This window comes from Stegodyphus dumicola, chromosome 4, assembly GCF_044657685.1.
Source record: "Stegodyphus dumicola isolate Sdum_Otavi_A_Nest chromosome 4, ASM4465768v1".
Classification (NCBI taxonomy): Eukaryota; Metazoa; Arthropoda; class Arachnida; order Araneae; family Eresidae; genus Stegodyphus; species Stegodyphus dumicola.
In genome coordinates this window covers 62,120,052-62,139,004 of record NC_140771.1, presented here as the reverse complement: position 1 = coordinate 62,139,004, position 18,953 = coordinate 62,120,052, and the positions used below count along the sequence as shown (strand labels likewise).

Sequence of the window (18,953 nt, the reverse complement as noted above, 5' to 3'; positions counted from 1 at the left end):
GCATCATGAAACAGAAATCAAAAACTAAGTTTAAAAGACTAGAAGAATTTGAGCTATTAGCAGAATCAGATGAAGAACAGGAAACTTCTAGAGAAGAAATAAAGTTGTCAGATGACAAATCTACTTTGAAAAAAGTATCAGACTTAAACTGGCAAAGAAAAGCAGTTAAAAGGCCAGACGGAACACGTACAGACATATATTATTAAGTAGAGGAAAAAGACACCCGCTTTAGATCCTATAATGATATTGAAAAGTATTGTGAGGCAAGGAATATTAAATTTGAAAAAGATAAGTTTGATTTTAGTGGAAAAAAACGAATACTTGGGGAAAATTAATTTTGTAGAACAGGAGACTAGCTTTGTGTCTGAAGAGGCAAATTCCATAGAAATTGTTATCCTACAAAATTTTAAAGAAGCACGGAAATCGGTAAATGCCGAAGAATGGGATAAGGCAATGAAAGAAGAAATCGACACAATGAAGAAAAGAAAGGTTTGGGAATTAGTCGAAAAGCCAGAAAATAAAACTATAAGAAACAAATGGGTCTATATGCTAAAAAGAAATGAAAAGAATCAAGTGGTTAGATACAAAGCACATTTAGTAGCGCAGGGATTCAGGCAGAAAAGAGGTGAAGATTTTGATGACATTTACATATATCCTGTAGTAAATTTTTCAATCATAAGAATATTTTTCACTATCCTGGTATGTTTTTATGGATGGACTAATTGTCAGTTAGATGTAAAGAATTGATATTTATATGCAAACCTAAATGAGAAAATATATATGACCCAACTAGAGGGATTTATTGAAGAGAAAAATAAAGTATGTTTATTACACAAGGCCATTTACGATCTACATCAAAGCGGCCATGAATAGTTTTGTGAATTTGAAAGTACTTTAGAAAATCTACATTTTAAGAAAATACAATGGTGTAATTGTGTTTATAAGAGTTCAGATGTAATTCTCTTGTTATATGTAGATGATATTGTGATTTTTTAGTAAAGATCAATATAGTATAGATAAAGTAACTTCACAGCTGAGTAAGTTTTTTGATCTTAAAGTATTAGGCAAAACTAAAACGTTACTTGGAATTGAATTCTTAGAGAATGAGAATGGGGTTTTTATACATCAGTGAAAATATATCGAAGAAATTTTTGAAAAATTTAAACATTTCCAGATACCAATAACTTCACTTTCCATAGCTAAAGGCACTATTCTTACAAAATTAGATTGTCCATCTACAACAGCAGAAATTGTGGAAATGCATACATTACCCTTTAGAAATCTGTTGGGATGTTTAGTTTTTGTAGCTAACAAGAGAAGGCCTGATATTACATATGCAGTAAATATTTTATCACAATTTCAGGAGAATCCTGGAATTAGGCATTGGGAAGCATTGTTGAAATTGCTTAGTTATCTCAATAGTACTAAATTATATAAGTTAAACTTATCAAAGATTAAACATCTAAATTTATATTGTTATTCAGATGCTGATTATGCAAGTAATAGGGATGACCGCGTGTCCATGGGAGGATTTATATTATATTTAGCTGAAGTACCGATAATCTGGAAAATTGTTAAAGAAAAATGTGTAAGTTTATCAACTATGGAAGCAGAGTATATCGCCTTATTGGAGGCAGCGAAGGAATTAATGTGGACGAAAAATGTCTTACACAATGAAATTTTAAAGTTTAATTTAAGAGAATGTAAACTATTTTGTGATAACAAGTCTGCCATTGATTTTTCTAGATCGCCAATAGAAAATCGCTGAACTAAGCACATAGACATAAAATATCACTTTATTAGAAAACTAGTAAATGATGGAGTGTTTGACCTTGAATTTATCACCAGTAAATTAAATACTGTGGACTTATTTATAAAAGCGGCAACTGCTGTTAATTTAAGGAAGTTTTGTTTAGATGTTTTCAGTGTTTAAAGACAATAAGTGTTTTCGTATAATAGAATTAAACTATAAACTTCTGTAATTCTGTGGAAGTTTTGTTTTTGTCTTTGCATGAGGAAAAGAGGGCCATTTGTTGGCTTTAGTTTTCCCTTATGTAAATTTTGATGAGGTAAGCTAACGTGGTTGGCGCTGATTGGTCGATGAGGTCAAGATCGGCGGGTTGGCCGAGTATTATATGTACGCCGATATCGGCGAATGTGTTGTTATGAGTTAGCACAATGCTAGTTTTCTTTCGCTCAAATGATTTTAAATGTAAAGGCTACAGTGTTAGCTTACTTTATTTTAATTTTCAGAATAAAGCATGAATTTTATTTAGATTAGTCTTAGCTTTATTTAAGGAAAGCAAAATATGCTTTGCCTTTATCGCCACTGCCAACATCTGATACCAATAATTGTTGGTATTTTCCAATAATGGCACAGAAGAAACTCTAAAACTTGTGTGTATGGATAATGGAATAACATTTCTTACATAATGCAGTAATGCACAAATATCCTATAACCAGTCAGTGAGCCAATAATCATAAATACTAAAATCAGTTCAATCAATTTTTTAAATAAAAAGCAAAATTAAATTGTATTTTAACATTTAACACACATAAATATTCTAAACACAAGATTTATACATATTACAACACATTTTTTAAAAAATAAAATGACATCATTGATTACATCATCCACAGCATAAAATTATTTAAAATATCATATATAACAAAATCAATATTTCAAATAAAAATGCAAAATTAAATTGATTTTGAATATTTAACAGCCATAAATAATATTTAATACATATTAAAATGCATTATTTAAAAAATTAAATGATGTTAAATGCTATAGCACTCAAACTGTGGGTTAAAAAAAATCATTGGTCCAGCAATGGGTTGCCATAAATCGTACTGTTCATCATTTAATGCCAAATGCGATTTTTTGGGGGGGGGAGGGTAAAAATCCATGCACCCGCCTACCAAAGTAGCACCAAATTATCTTCACATTTTTACATTATTGAAAGAGAGGAAGAATCAAAACTCCAGATTTAAATTGGCACCAAAGTCTCCAGAACTGGGACCTTTATGCTTAAATTAAAAGTTTTAACATATTTGTATTCTTCATTTATTTTAATTTTATTTCCTATAATATTTTACTTCTTTTGAGAAAACAAAAGTTGACTTCTAATGCTAGTATTGTTTTAAAATGCTATGATAAAATAATATATTAAACAAAAGAAAACTTTTATTAACTAGTGTAAAATAAATATGAAAATAAATGATTATATTTCATATTTATAAAGGCTTGTTATAGCTTTAAGTAGGAAAAAACAAATGAAACATTCTTAAGCACAAAAACTTCGATTTCAAAATAAATATTTTAGTAATGCAAATTATTATCTTTTTACATTAAGAAGCTTTATTTTGCATCAATAAATAAACTACGTGCTTTTCTAAAACAATGCTTTCTGTCATTTCCTGTTACTGTTTTGAAGCAAAACATACATTTAAGTTTCTTCAAAATCATTCTAATAAATAAATTATACATCAAACTAAAAAAGAATATAAAGAACTCACCCTGTGGTATTCAGGATCATCAGGTTCAAACTGAATACAAGCAGAATCCAAAACAAAAATATACGATTCTTCATCAAGAAGTCGCTATACATGAGAGATTAGAATTATATAACTACAGTTATACACTATAGTGAAGAATATATTAAGTTCCTAAAAATTTATTAACAAATTCCTAAAAATAATTTTAATACATTAAAGATTACTAGATTTATCCAAATACATGACATAAAAATTATATTATAAGCAAATTAAAAAAAATTAAATAACTTAGTATTGATATAGTATGTGATCTACTGTTGCTTTTAATTATTTATTTATTTCTTAGATGACAAAACTAAAAAACTGTTTTTAAATATGAAAATAAATACAAATAATTAAGATACCTAAATGAAAATGATTCCATTAATTAATTTAATAACATATTAAATTTTTAATTCCATTCAAGTTAAACTGCTTTCAAGCAAAAGCAGGAGTGACCTTAAGAGTCCTGTTTTTCATGCAGCATCAGAAAAAAATAGCCACCATTTTTATTAATAAGATTTCCATCATGCTTTTGGAAGAAAATATGGAAGCATTTGTGGTGCAGTAATCCCCAAGTTGTACAGAATCTTTAGCTTCAAAATTCCCCAGTACGATTCATTTGTTTGAGTATTATATCAGCTGCAGGATCAACAAAGTTCTTTTGGTAGTTTACAGTTTGATATGATCACAAAAGGGGCACATTGCATACTACACTAATATCAATAATTATAAATTGAATCATATTGTAATAAAATATGCAGTAGTTTAAACAGTAAATACAATCATAATTAAAATAAAAATTTTACTGTTTATAAATATTATACACAATTAATATAATGTATTTGTTTCAGCAGATTTGTTGCTGGGGATTATTTTGTATTGTACTGTATATGAATGCCTAATATGAAGCTTAATGAACTGTGCAAATTTTACATTCACAAGTCACAAACTGAACACAGTTCAGGAAATTTAAAGAAACTTATCAACTATATTATTAACAAAATGCAGTTCCGGGTGGGGGGGGAATGGAAAAATTGTAAAAATATTCAGGAAATATATATACTTTTTCTTAAAATCATACAGCAATAAATTTTCTCATTCTTCATATTAAATTTCTATCGATAAATTATCAATTGCAAATCATTTACCAGCATTATCTATTTCAGAAAACTGCACTCACTTTGCTTCCTAGCTTTCAAATAAGGTTTAAGTCATAAAATTTGAAAAAGCTATATGTAGGGAATAAGAACATATTGTTCTTTAATCAATATATGCTACTGCTAAAAAAATAGCTAACAAGTCAAAATTTAAAATTATATATACGTTAAGAAAAGACATTCTTTGCCATTTACAAAACACTTTTTCCATAGGCAGGCAATTTACTCAACTTAGGCTTGGCCACTACTAAAGCTGGAAATGGTGGCCACTTCATTGTGGAAGGTGGGCCACCATTACCTCCTACAATGGAACAGACAATTACAGACATGCCTTCACTGAGATTCAAACCCGAGACCTTCGGTACCGCAGTAAGCTCTCTTAACCACTCTACTGTCTGGACAGCATGCCATTTAATATAGCCACACCAAATTAGGCCTAGATATTCATCAATAACCTATGAAAAGTACTGTGGAGGGAGGGTCACTGCTCCCATCATCCCTAAAGCCAAGAAATGGCCAAAAAAGTGTATGAGAAGTCTTACTGTAATTGTTTATGAATTTTTAAAAATTACATACATTAAAAAAAATTGACATTTTAAAAAATATCATACATTTCTTATTTAGTGAGGCTAATATCAAAGATGAGCTATAAAAATAGCATTTTAATAATGCTATCATTTATACTAGTAGTTCCCACAGTTCTGCACTGTAATGATTTGGGTCATTTATTTGCAATTTGCAATCACTTAGTTGCAAAATATTCCATTACTTTCACAGAAATGATACCTGGTCTATACAGTTTAAAATTAGATCACTGATGTGTTAGTGCTATAATAATATCTAACAGATATTAAAATTGATTTGAAAATTATTTTTAAGAAGATAAAGCCAGCAACTTCACATGGATTTTAAAGCACGTTTATAGCTAAGCACCACCTGAATTTACTTCTATACAAGGGAATCTTTATTCAGTTCTCTTGCAGCAATATACTGAAAACTAGATCCATCAACAGGGAATTAAAGCTATTTTTAGATGTCATTAAAAGATAAATAGTCTAACAAATTGGGTAAAGAAAAGATCAAAGCAGGTTTTTGATGGGCACTGTAATAAAAAGCAAGTGTCAAGACAGGCATTGATGTGAAACAAGAAATGAAGTGAGTATGTCCGGTTTAGTATCAAGATCTTGTATGGTTTTTTTTTTTCATTTTGCTAATAGTTATTTTTATTTTGGAACACGCTTTTCTTTTAGCTTCTAATTTTCTACCTACATTTCCCTGCCAGGATGAGTTTTCAGTGTTACGATTTATGCAAATAAGGTAGAAATGAGTATTTAAGCTGAGGTCTGAGTTACTTCAGTAGGAAACCACGTTCTGCCTTTCGGACATGTTGTTGCTATAGTTAAAGCTCGCTATTCTGTGGCAGTACTTAATATATGCCTGCTAGTATACAGTGATAGTTCTTAATTAAGGGCCAATGCTGTGAGTTTGATTCTATGCAGCTTTAGCTGATTAATTTTATTTAGCATTAGATTAGTTTTATATTTTCTATTTTGAGTTAAAGCTCAAGTGAAGGCTTCTTGTGTGCCCAATAGAGGCCAAACATAAATATTATAATTCTGAGTTAGACTAAAAGTGTGTTTTAACTCTTCTACGGAGCTGTTACTTACATACAAGGAATCGGCGAATAGTTGCTATTTAGTTCTTCAGTATTTTAGCTTTCAAGGAACTCTATTTTAGCTAGGATATTACAATCTAAAAAAGTATCCAATGAAAAAAAAGGCTCACCTTTTTTTTTTTTTTTTTTTTTACATGATTGCTCAAAATATGAGCTTACTTAGCAGACTTTATAATAAACTGTTTCTGAACTTCAAATATGTATTCAATTTAGAATAGCAGAGAATCATGCCAATGTGACAATTAAAATCGCAATAACAACCTTGTATTTAGCATACATATGTTAAAACACTCAATCGATTTCGAGGGCAGTTAAAGATCCCGCCTCATCAGGAGAACAAAATTACTAGAAAGGGGAAAAAGAAGAAAAATAAAGCATTAGCAAAGGAGTCTCAGAAACATGTGATCGTTATCAGTACACGCGTGGTCGTAACCGGATTTTGAATCAGATTTACACTGGCCGCCTACTTTTACTGAGCCAGGCTATCTGATCAAACAAAACCAACATGTTTGTCAAAAAGAAAAAAAAAAAAAAAAGCATCAAACAAACATATTTGATCAGATAGCCTGGACTCAGTAAAAGTAGGCGGTCAGTGTAAATCTGATTCAAAATGCGGTTACGACCACGTGTGTACTGATAACGACCACATGTTTCTGAGACTCCTTTGCCAATGCTTTATTTTTCTTCTTTTTTCGCTTTCTAGTAATTTCATTCTTCTCATGAGGAGGGACCTTTAGCTGCTCTCGAAATCGATTGAGTGTTTTAACATATGTACGCTAAATACAAGGTTGTTATTGCAATTTTAAATGTATTCAATTTATTTTGTAATTTAGCCATTCTAACCGTATCAACTAGTGTCAATTTTAAGTAGGCTTATTAAGTATGCGTGCTTGAGAAAAATTTTAATACATCATAGATGCCACAAACTGAAAATATTAGGGAACCACAAGGTAATAAAATATGAAATGCATATTTTAAAATTAAGCTCTGATTTAACTGCAGTTATTTATTTACTTTTTTAATAAATATTTTGAAAGAAATCTGGCAACAATTAAAAGACAAAAAACATTTAAAAATTACAAAACTGATGAATGGTTATTTTTTTAGAGGGTATATTTTACTTTTATTTTTGCAACAAAATCACTGCATGCTTCCAAATATTCATTTATAATCATAGTTTTCATAAAGGAATTCTCAAACAATATTTTCTAGAATAGGACACTGGCATATTCACTGTTGTTTTCAGTGTTATTCTGATTGTGACTCTGGGTCAATATAGTAAACACAATACTTTTTCAGTAAAGTGAAAGCTTGAACTAAATGACCCACAAACTAAAAAAAAAAAAAAAACTTGCAACTTATTTTTATGAAATTATCTTTCATACTATCCATTAGTTTCATTTTTATATGTTTTAAAAATGATTGTGGATTTTTATATCATTTTATATTTAGAATTTTAGCACAATCATTAAAAAGAAAGAGAGAATGCATACTTCAAGATATGGGCTTTCAAATAATTTTGGAGTTTCTAAACTTCGACCTGGCTCAGGAAAAAAAATTTGATTCATATATGACCTTTCTTCCCAAGATGCTTTTCGAAGTGTGCCATCTGTCTCCCTAACTGTTATCATTCGATCCTAGAAAAACACAAATACTAAATACAAAAGATTAAACAGCATCTTTAAGATTATTTTGTAGTATGTGGATCAAGGAGGTTAGAATAAATGAAGCTTCCTTCTTATGCCCCATGCAATGAGCATGAAGCCATGAAACATCACAGTATGATGTCACGACTTATCATGGCCAGTGCCTTTTCGTTTGTTTTGTTTATACTCTAATCAGTATTGTCTACTTATTAGTTTTCATCACTGAATATTTACAAGGTCTCCCATTCTAATTTTAACACTTAACATAAATGATTTCTACTCAGTTCATAGAAAGACTATAAGGACTCCAAATAACTGTTTCAAATTCAATAAAATCTAGGTACATGAAAATGTGTAAATAGTAGCGATATGAAATGGTAAAACCTAAAATACCAAACAGAAATTTCAACAGTATTTTATTCAGATTATACCTAAGGATACTTTTCTAAGCCTCCAAATGTTGATAATTGCTCTTAAAGTCAGTGTAATTTTATTTAATAACATGTTTCATAGTCTTATTTGTACACTGTATGGTGGCCATGATAAGTCATAATGTCATATTGTTGACATTTCCTTGGCTTTATTTTTGTGATGCCATACTTACTCCATCTTTCTAACCCCCTTGATTCGGATAGTATTGAATTTTTTTCCTATATGTATTTTCTATCAGATGAATATATAAGAAATAGTATTTATCAGATGAATATATAAGAAATAGTATATCTAGAAATTTTTTTTAACAATAAAACATAGAAGTTTATATATATATCTATAATAATCACTTTAAAAAGGGAAGAAAATTCATTTTGCAGAATTTAATATAAAAAAAGAATTCGGTAGGCATTAATATACTGCAGTAAAAGAATGGCTGTCAACCATGTAACTATATATATGTATATACACTGAAGAACCAAAAAATTATTGCCATTCCCACATTTTTCAATGAACTTGTCTGGATGATGAGGGCACGTGATTAAGTGAGAATTCTATTATATTAAAATCTGTGTGCATCTGTCTATTTGTTTCCAACATCATCTTCTCTTGAACCGCTCGCTTCTGGGCTTAATGAAACATACCGTTGGATTCCAAAAATTCCTGGTAAGCGATTTTGACCATTCCCATCTTTGTATTACTTTAATCAGCTGAGATATTAATTAAAAATGGTATTCCAAATGATAAATTCACTTCTTCTTTCACTTCTTTTGTTGGATTTTACCCTATTAAAGGGATTTGGCTACGCACCAATTTCTTTTTTCACGAATATGAATATAACGGCACTTAGTTGATTTTCAAGACACGTATCCCTTGATTTAAAAAATTCATCGAAATCCATTTATACCATTCTCATCTTCGTATGACTTTAAGCAGTTGAAATATTAATTAAAAACTCTGAAAATGCTAATTTGAATGAGACTCAATAGCCACTTTAGGGATTTTTTTCTTAGGTTTTCCCGTATGGCTTCATGTTTCAAAAGACTTAAGGATTTGGCACCGTCCCAATGTGTTAAAACCTATATATATATATAGATCGTTTTAGATGTTAAGGAATCGGAAGTTGTATTTTTTCAATGTTGTAAATATTTTTTATAAATTTTCCTTTTCTGGTCGACATGCAATTGCTGTCATTAATTTTTCTAAATTTTACTTATATTCTTTTTTAGGTATTTATGGAACTGATTTCATTCATATAAAAATGAAATTTAGACATAATAAATAAAGCGGGTTTGCCCACTCTGCTGGAGGGTTTGTCCGCTAGTGGTATTTAACTGCTACTGGAGAAGGTAAGGCATCATTCTTGCACTTACTTTTGTGAATGATGGGAAAGGCTGCTGATCTAAGTGAATTTGATACGGGACAAATTGTAATGGCCTGAAGACTCGGAATATATCTCTGAAACTGCATGACTGATAAGTTGTTCATGATCTGCCAGTATTAGTATTCATGAAAAGTGTATGAATGTTGGTGAAACCAGCAACAGACACCAAGGTGTTGAACATCCATATATCATCAAAGAAAAAAGACGACGGAGACTGTTCCGCTTGTCACAGCAAAATCGGCGCCAGACATAGGCTCAGCTGACAGCTCAATACAATGCAGGTCTAAGGCCAAGTGTTTCAGAATACACAGTTCAGCAGACACTGTTTGATACAGAACTGTGCCACTCATGTGCCTCTGTTGTCCAAGGGTGTTTGTCAATTATGCCTACAGTGGACCCGGGAAGATTGAGACTGGATCATGGATAAGTGGAAGACAGCTGCTTGATCAGATGACTCACGATTTCTCATTTATGATGTTGATGGTTGTGTAAGGGTACGTCATCTTCCAGGTGAACAGTTGCTTCCCCTATACACCTGGTCATAGACAAGCTAGTGGTGGTGGTATTATGCTTTGGGGGACATTCTCATGGGAGGCTCTGTGACCCTTAGCCGTGGTAGAACAGACCATAAAAGCTGCAGAATATCTGAATATAACTTGCAGATCAGTTGCACCCTTACATGGCATCTGTCTTCCCAATTGGAAATGGAATCTTCCAGCAAGACAACACCCTATCTCACAAGGCTCAAATTGTGTTATAGTGGTTCCATGAGCATAAGGATGAATTCCAATTAGTGTCCTGGCCACCAAATTTGCTGGATCTTAACCTGATGGAGCACATTTGAGATGCCATGGAGCTCAATCACCACTATGTCAGAATATCTCAACTTTGCATGACTACTGCTTAGACATTCGGTACAAACTGTCTCCAGTCATGTACGGAAATCTTGTGGCTTCCATGTCAAGGCAAGATGCAGCAGTTTTGCAGATCAGAAGTTGCACACCTCATTACTGAGTAGGTGGTCATTATGTTTAGGCTCTTCGGAATGTGTGTGTATATATATAAATGATATATATATATGAGACAAATAAGTAATAAATAATGCAAAAATAAAATAAAAGCAATTTACCACTGGTAAATTTTAAAATTAATAAAATAATTAAAAATATGTATACTAGCATATATATGAATAATTTGCTCAATTAAGGTTGGTTGGCTGGTTGGGAGTTTTTGGCACAAAACCCATGGGGCTTATCAGGGTTTATACACATTTCTGCACATGGAAATTAAGTATCTTTAAGGACCATTAATGAAAAAAATTAAGTGAGCAAATGGGAATTGAATAAATTCAATTAAAAATATTATATCTATGCCCGAATTTCACTTTTTAATGCCGTCCTAAAAATAAAAGAGATCCGTAAGTAGGACACATTATTATTAAACATAGCTTAATTAACATAATTATTAATATGTTTGAGAACAAAATAAATATTATGAAATTTACCAAGTAGCATTAAATATTTTACACTTATAATAACTGGACATATTTGAAAGAAGAGAAGTGACATTTTAGTTATGTTTTACTAACAGTTAGCTTTTTTATTCTTAATGTCTCATTTTGTCACATACTTGTTCAGTCTAGAGGTTTAGTAAATAGCAAGTAGATTTTATGTCAAGCAGCATAGGTTAAAATGAGCATTAAAATCATAATCAGCATGATTCATAGCAAAAGATTGGCTGTTGTCACTGTTCCTACTTGCCTAGAGAGAGACCTGCTGATCAGAACAAGCCTGAAAGGCCTGATGTAGGCACAGTTAGTAAGTTTTGAAAGTTACCTGAGCTCTGTCTGACACAGTTAGTGTCATAGCTTCGTGTAGAGTTCCAGGGGTTGTAACTCAGTTAATATACTTTAAGGTTCTATTAAGCCACTAAAGCACTAGAGGTGATAAGTTGTTTTGCATTATTTTAAGTTTCACTTGATGCGAATAATAAGTTTTACATGAATTTTTATATTTTTGTGTTTTACCTTGTGACCACTATAAAGGTTAATGAAAGGCAATATGTTGCTTTAATATGCAAATATAATTTTTAAGGGTTTAAGGGCACTTAGTTATAAGTAATTAAATTAGGTATTAGATAACCTTAGTTATATGGATTTACATGGACACTATCAAATTAAATTAATTTTTTTAATAATATTTGTTAAAAAAAACCCTATTAATATCACAATCTAATAAAATTTCACAGTTTAAAATACATGCAATTAATGACATTGATTTTTAAACAATATTAGGATAATTACAAATTAAACATTTATGTTTTGTAGCAACGAAACAAAATAATTATGCATCTTTTTAATTTGAAGGCCTGCCCAGACATTTTGGCTAAATTTATATCGACTTCCTTCTCCTTAAGCATCTTTTCTAACAATTAGAAATTTGTGTCAATATGCAAAACAATGTTCTCAATAATTTCTGCCTTTTTTATCTCCTAACTGCCAACCTTTCCACAACACCTATGAGGGTATACTTGATCATAAAACAAATTATGGCTATGTCTGAAAGTAACTATAAATCAGAGGTTTAAATAAGCTTCTTATTTAAAAAGAACTTAGAACATAAAAGCATGTTCTTATGCTAACAAAATCAATTACAGCTCGTGGTGATGTACTTAAACAAGAAGAGTCAATTCAAACTAAAAATATGGACTAGTGGTCAATTTAATTTCAATTTAATCTGGTTCAATAACTCTATCGTCATAATAAACTCAAATATCAGCAGCGGTAATGGAAATTATCACAGCTGATAGAAACTAATAAGGGAGCAAGTGGAGGTCAGAAACACATTCTTTGTCTTGCACTCCAAAAACCTCAGTTTAAAAACTGTCTCAGTGATTTGCATTCTGGTGATGAAATACAAATGGGAAATTAAAGGCTGAAATTGTTAACAACTGGGTAATTTACATAATAATAACTACACATCTCTGAAGAATAATTTTCTTTCTCTTTACATATTTAGTTCGTTTCTTTAACACATTTCCTTTTCACTTTAGAATTTTTGGATTTAATTAAAGATTTCTGTTATTCTAAAAGACAAAAAGCATTTAGAATGCATGAAGAAAAAGCTGCTAATTTTATTTCTTTAGTAATATGAACATTCAGAAAAAATATGAAGTACATATGGTAAGGTCCGGTCACAGAGCTGGTGTGGCATAATTTTTAGAATTTACTGACACAGAGCAACAAAATCTAGAAATGGTAAAACTTTTAGAATTTAGAGCAGGCATTGGAAGCAGAATTTAGGATCCACAGAGACTGCATCAGGTGGCAAAATGCCTAGCACCAGCCCTGTGTATGATGCATTAAGACAGATTAGATGAATCTTTTGAATTGACAGTTTTCAATTTCTTTATTAATAAAAAAATGTTCCTTTCTATAATGCCTGTCCATATGATAAGATTAGAAGCATTTTTATATTTTCCATGCTTGTGTCTAGTGAAAAGTAGAGAAAGAGAAAACTGATGCATATTCTGAGAATTCCGAGAAATGGGAAAAACTCTTACCATGAAAAAAATTAAAAAGACATTTTTAATTAATTACATAGCTATTTTGCTTTTGCTATAAAATTTCACATTGCTATAAAATTGTGCTTTATAGCATTATATCTTGCTTATTTTTCAGTTTCAAAACATTGGATATATGTGGCCAAAATGGAACTTTATAATATGACAGTGAAAAATAAAGATACTTTATTTTAATGTTATTTTTTAAATATAATTCCAATACATTACCATTATTTTAATGAAATTTATCAGTGTTAGAACGTTCTAAAAAAGTCGCCAAAAATTTCCCAGATTTCCTAATTAAAAATTTTCCATAGAATCTTAAATCTTAGATCTTAAAATCGCCAAAATATTGATAAGTCACCAAATTTAGAAACATTTAATAAAGAATTCACATCTCCCAAAGCAGAAAGTTGTTTGAGAGCTCTTTATTACAAAAAAATAAATAATTTTGAAATGCTTCTGTTTCACTCCTTGCTCAGAAACTCGAATACCCCACCATTAGATCACAAACAGGAACAAATTATAACCCATTCAAAAACCAACCATATTTGTCAGTGAATCGCCAAAAATATTGCTGCAAAATGCTAATTTACACTCAAAATGGCAGTCGTAAAAACAGAACTTCTGTATAGAACTGTTCATTGATAGTCATGTTAGGAGGAAGAAATTCATGATGAACGAGTCCATCGCAATCGAAGAAAGCGATTAACATGACCTTGATTTTGGACTTTTTCAAATCGAAATTTTTTCTGCCTTGGTGAACTTGGAGACCGCCATTCGGAGCTTTGACGCTTGGTTTCAGGGTCATATTGATAACACCAAGACTTGTCTTCCGTGACTATCCTATCCAGGAACGCAGGAACAGCATCAGTGTTGTTGATAACTTTGCCACATGCGTCCAGTCTCAATTGCTTTTTTTCGTCCCTTAAATGGTGAGGAACGAATCTGAAACAAATCTTGCATTTGCCTAGGTCTTGCGTCAAAATTCGGCAAACCGTCTCTTTGCCCATGTTGAATTCATTGGCGAGTACTCGAATAGTCAATCGACGATCACATTTCACCATATCGCAAACTTTTTCAATTGCTTCCGGCGTGCGTACGGACTGTGGATCATCTTCGACGCTATCGTGCCCATCCCGAAAGCATTTAAACCACTCAAAAGTTCTTGAGCGAGATAATGCTTCCTCACCGTAAACTTGTTTTAACATTTTGTAGGTTTCCGCAGCTGTCTTGCCCAATTTCAAGCAAAATTTAACGTTAATTCTTTGCTTCATTTTCACTTCGACAATAAGAATTTAAGAGCTACGTTTTAATGCGCCTTTCCACGAGAACCACTTACTTCAGAATGGCACTGATTGCACTGCACACGTGCAATAAAATGCTCTTCAATATGCAATCATTAGTGCCATCTTCAGACTTTTTGTTCTCCTACAGTTACGTCAGTCCTGGAAATTAATAGCCCAACCTTTTACATATATCCATTCTGTTACCCGGCTCAGTGATCTCAGTTTCTTTACTCTTATATGTTTGTAAATTGTGCATTTTTTTGCTTTAAAAATGATTGAATTATGTTGTTCTTATCTTCCGGTTAAGGTTTTTATGCCTTTAGTAAATCTGCATGCAATATTTTTAGAGTTATCAACAATTTAAAAGTTGTTTATGTGCGGCTAAGCCTAATTATTTTTGTGATGGCGATCAAGTTTATTAACATTTGAAACTTGGCATAATAATGGATTTGTTGCCAATCTAGAGAAACTAAGCTTCAAAACAACAAAGATAATGCCTTCTTTTATTATTGCAAATTAAATCATGCTTAATCCATTCGGGAATTAATTCGAGGAAATAAGTGTTTAAGATTTACTTCATAATTTTTAATATAGATATTTTGAGTTTTTATGTATTTTTGCCTTGTCGGGAAGTGAGAACTGAATTAATTGTCTGAAAAATACTGAATCGTCTGTGAAAAACTGTTTCTTTTTTGTTTTGTTTGCTTAATTTCTTTTCTGCATTGTTTTAGATTTATTATAGTTCTAGCTTTACTTGCGGCTTCGGCCGCGTTGATGTCCTTAAATAAGTCTCAACTCCATGTTAATTTAAAAAATACACTCCATGTAAAATTTCAGTAAATACTGCCCTTCTTCAATACCTATAGGCCGCAGATATTTTGTATTTATGCCTGACAAAAAGGTTGTTTTTAAAAATAATGAACATTCGAGTGCCTTAAAATGGTAAAAGGATAGTTGTTATCGCACACAGTAAAATGTCAAAAATATAAAATGTAAATGCAATTTTTCAAGCAACAATAACAGAAATACATAGCACAAATGAATATATCTTTAAAAAAATAAGAAACAAAACATTAAATATATTACAAAAGTCGAAATGTTGATAATAGTTTCAAGTCAAGTTAATTAGAAGTCATTTTATTAATTTTAAATGATTTTCCACATTAAATGCCTGAACTTCAACCTTTTCGGCAACCCAACGATCGACGGATACCAGCTACTTCCCCCTTCATCGCTTTCGAATCATAGCCTGTTAACAATAGCAAGCAAAGTATTGTTTCATCTGTGATTATGCTGGAAATAATTAAGCGACAAAAACAGTTCCATCACCATTGTTCCTATCATTCAGAGTACGACACAAGTATCTAAGTTTCGAGAAATTTTGATAATTAGATCAAAAGTTATAATTTTATCACCAATTTATTGGACCCACACGGGAAGACCTAAGAAAAAAATCCCTTATGTTGCTATTGAATCTTATTCAAATTAGCATTTTCAGAGTTTTTAATTAATATCTCAGCTGATTAAAGTCACACGAAGATGAGAATGTTATTGATGGATTCCGTTGAATTTTTTAAATCAGAGGATATGTGTCTTGAAATTCAACCAACTACCGTTCCATAGATATTTGTGAAAAAAATTAATTGACACGCAGCCAAATCCCTTTAATAGGGAAAAAGCCAACAAAGTAAGTGAAAAATGCAGGGGAAAAGTAGTTTTTAATTAATATCTCGGCTAGTTCAAGTCGCACAAAGACATTTTATAGCCTATAACCTTTTCTAACATATCAAAAATATTTCTTGAAAATTTCATGATGATCGGTTAAATAATTAAGGCGTGAAAGCGTAACAAACAAGCACACAAACAAACATCTGCATTTATAATATTAGTAAGGATGACCTGGCACCTAGCAATAAAGGATCTGGTAACCTTTGTCCTTGAAGGTAATATTGAGCTTCAGCACTTCTACAATTAATGGATTTGTGTTATTCACATATGATTCAAGAGCTTTTAGCACCCTTAGTGAGCCTGTGTAAATAATGAAATTTTTCCAATGTTGTTTACCTATGAAAGATAGAGCTAATAGTAAAGCAACAATTCAAAAGTAAAGAGGGTACAAGCGATATGAAGTTTCCTTCCCTCAGTAGTGTTCTCACACACAAAGGCAGAGCCGACGTGATCCTGGGACTTAGATCCATCTGTATATACTGCAACATAGTCATTGAAAGCCTGTCTATGTTCATAGAAAATCTGCTTGTACACAACATCACTGGTATTATCTAAGTTGGAAAATATGTTGAAAAGTGCATCTTTCTAAGGAGGTACATCCAGATACTTTACCACCTGGACCTTCACCTCTTCCAAGTCATGTTCTTGCATCCACTGTCAGATACGTAATCCAAAAGTAGGAATACAAGAGGGACATGCTTAGTAGAACAAATAAAACTGGCTATCAAGCACTTAGTGGTTGGCTGGATGATCAGAACGAGATGCAGTTTTGAAGTAATACTGAAGACACAACTGCTCCCGCCTCAGATGGAGGATTGGCTCGAAACATTCTACATACAAAATCTGCACAGGAGATGTTCTGACAGCTGAAGAAATTCTCAGAGCTTGGTGGTGAACAGGATCAAGCTTCTTTATCACAGAAGGCCATGCCGATCCATAGGCCACTGATCCATAATCAAGTTTGGAGTGAATAAGAACTCTGTAAATTCGGAGCATGGAAGGTTTATCTGCACCCCAGGAGGTATTTGATAATAATTTCAAAAGGTTTAATACTTTTAACATACCAGATGAGGTTGGAGGAATTTCCTTCAGAATTGCATTTATTTTTTATTTATTAAAAAGAGTTACACTCAATACACAGCCCTGTAGTACTCCCTCTTCTTGGTAAAAGGATTTAGACAGCACAGAATAAATTTTTACTTTAAACAACCTGTCTTTCATAAAATTCAGAATGAAAATTGGAAGTTTTCTCCGTAAGCCATAATAGTGACATGCCACAGCAGTACAAGCATCTTGAGCGAATGCCATATTGTGCATGTCGCTCTGCAACCATCCAGTTACTATAGGTGGAAGATTATCTGTGGCTTGTGGCATTTGCCCAGTGACTCCTGAGCAATTATGAATAGCAATGAGTGATGTGAAATTCTCAAGTAGCATTGTTTCTTGCATGAATGAAGCATCCATTTCCTGTGAAGGGGTTTTAATCCCACAGTGTGCACATGTAACCCCCAAGAAAGGCCATATTATGTGTGATTATATGCTGTACAATACTGCTTCACCATAAATATGCGGGCAAGTAATGTAAACAATTTTTAGTCAGCCCAGACTAAAAATTGTTTACTGACTAAAAAGTAGTAATGACTTTCAGGCGTTATCTGATGAAAGCATCTTTGTTTTGTACTTACTGCATAAAATGTATCCACTTACTATACTTCTGCTGAAAGGAAAGCAATAAATGCTAAAAGAAAAGGTATGGATGTAAAAAGGGAATGTAAAAAGAGGAGCCATTACATATAAGGTAGAGATTACACCACCAAACACAAATAGGTAACCAAAATGAGCATAAAATGCATTCATGCAGTTACAGTACAATGCCCTAAAAGGAGGCATGCCTGATCTATGCGTCATTACGCAAGTGGCAATAGTTCCATGTAATCTAAGATAGCCAAAGTGGAAAGCATGAGCCAAAGACACCATTTGCATGACGAAATGTGCTGGAGACACATTCTGCATGGAAATACTCAGGATGTTGCAAGTTGGTGCAAGACAATCCATTGTTTCAAAAGAGCTGAATGTGAATTGTAGTGCCATTAATAGGCCTTGGAATTGTTACCAAAGGAATCAAAACCCATGTAAAAGATGTGGTCTGGATGGTAGAAGATTGTCTGGATCGTCACAATAGCAGACGATCGCTTCCTGTTGCTATATGTACAAGATACCATAAATCATCAGCAGAACAACAACTCACATCACATCTTCCTGCTGCTGCAAAACGGCCCATACCCCACCAAACTATGTCGCACAGATTGCATAAAAGTGGAATGTATGCCCAATGACCTGTGGTTTGTGTTCTTTTGTCCCCATCGCATATCAGAACATGGCGGTATTACGGTCGCGAACATCGCAGTTGGACACTAGAGCAGTGGGGCCACGTAGCCTTTATGGATGAGTCTCAGTACAACACCTAGAACAATTCCTGAAGGGCAACGATATGTTGAGAGCCAGAGACATGCTATCGGGTGCCAAATATCCAAGAAGCCC

The 18,953-nt window shown here is 32.3% G+C and overlaps 1 protein-coding gene across 1 annotated transcript in view; it reads right to left on the bottom strand.

The window, feature by feature from the left end:
* mRpS22 (mitochondrial ribosomal protein S22) overlaps positions 1–18,953 on the bottom strand; it is a 107,473-nt gene that overhangs the window by 49,004 nt on the left and 39,516 nt on the right. The window contains exons 4-5 of the mRNA XM_085815017.1: positions 7,866–8,009; positions 3,520–3,603 (exon numbers count right to left, since the gene is read on the bottom strand). Of these exons, the coding sequence (XP_085671143.1) occupies positions 3,520–3,603; positions 7,866–8,009 (228 nt within the window). The remainder of the gene's footprint in view (positions 1–3,519; positions 3,604–7,865; positions 8,010–18,953) is intronic.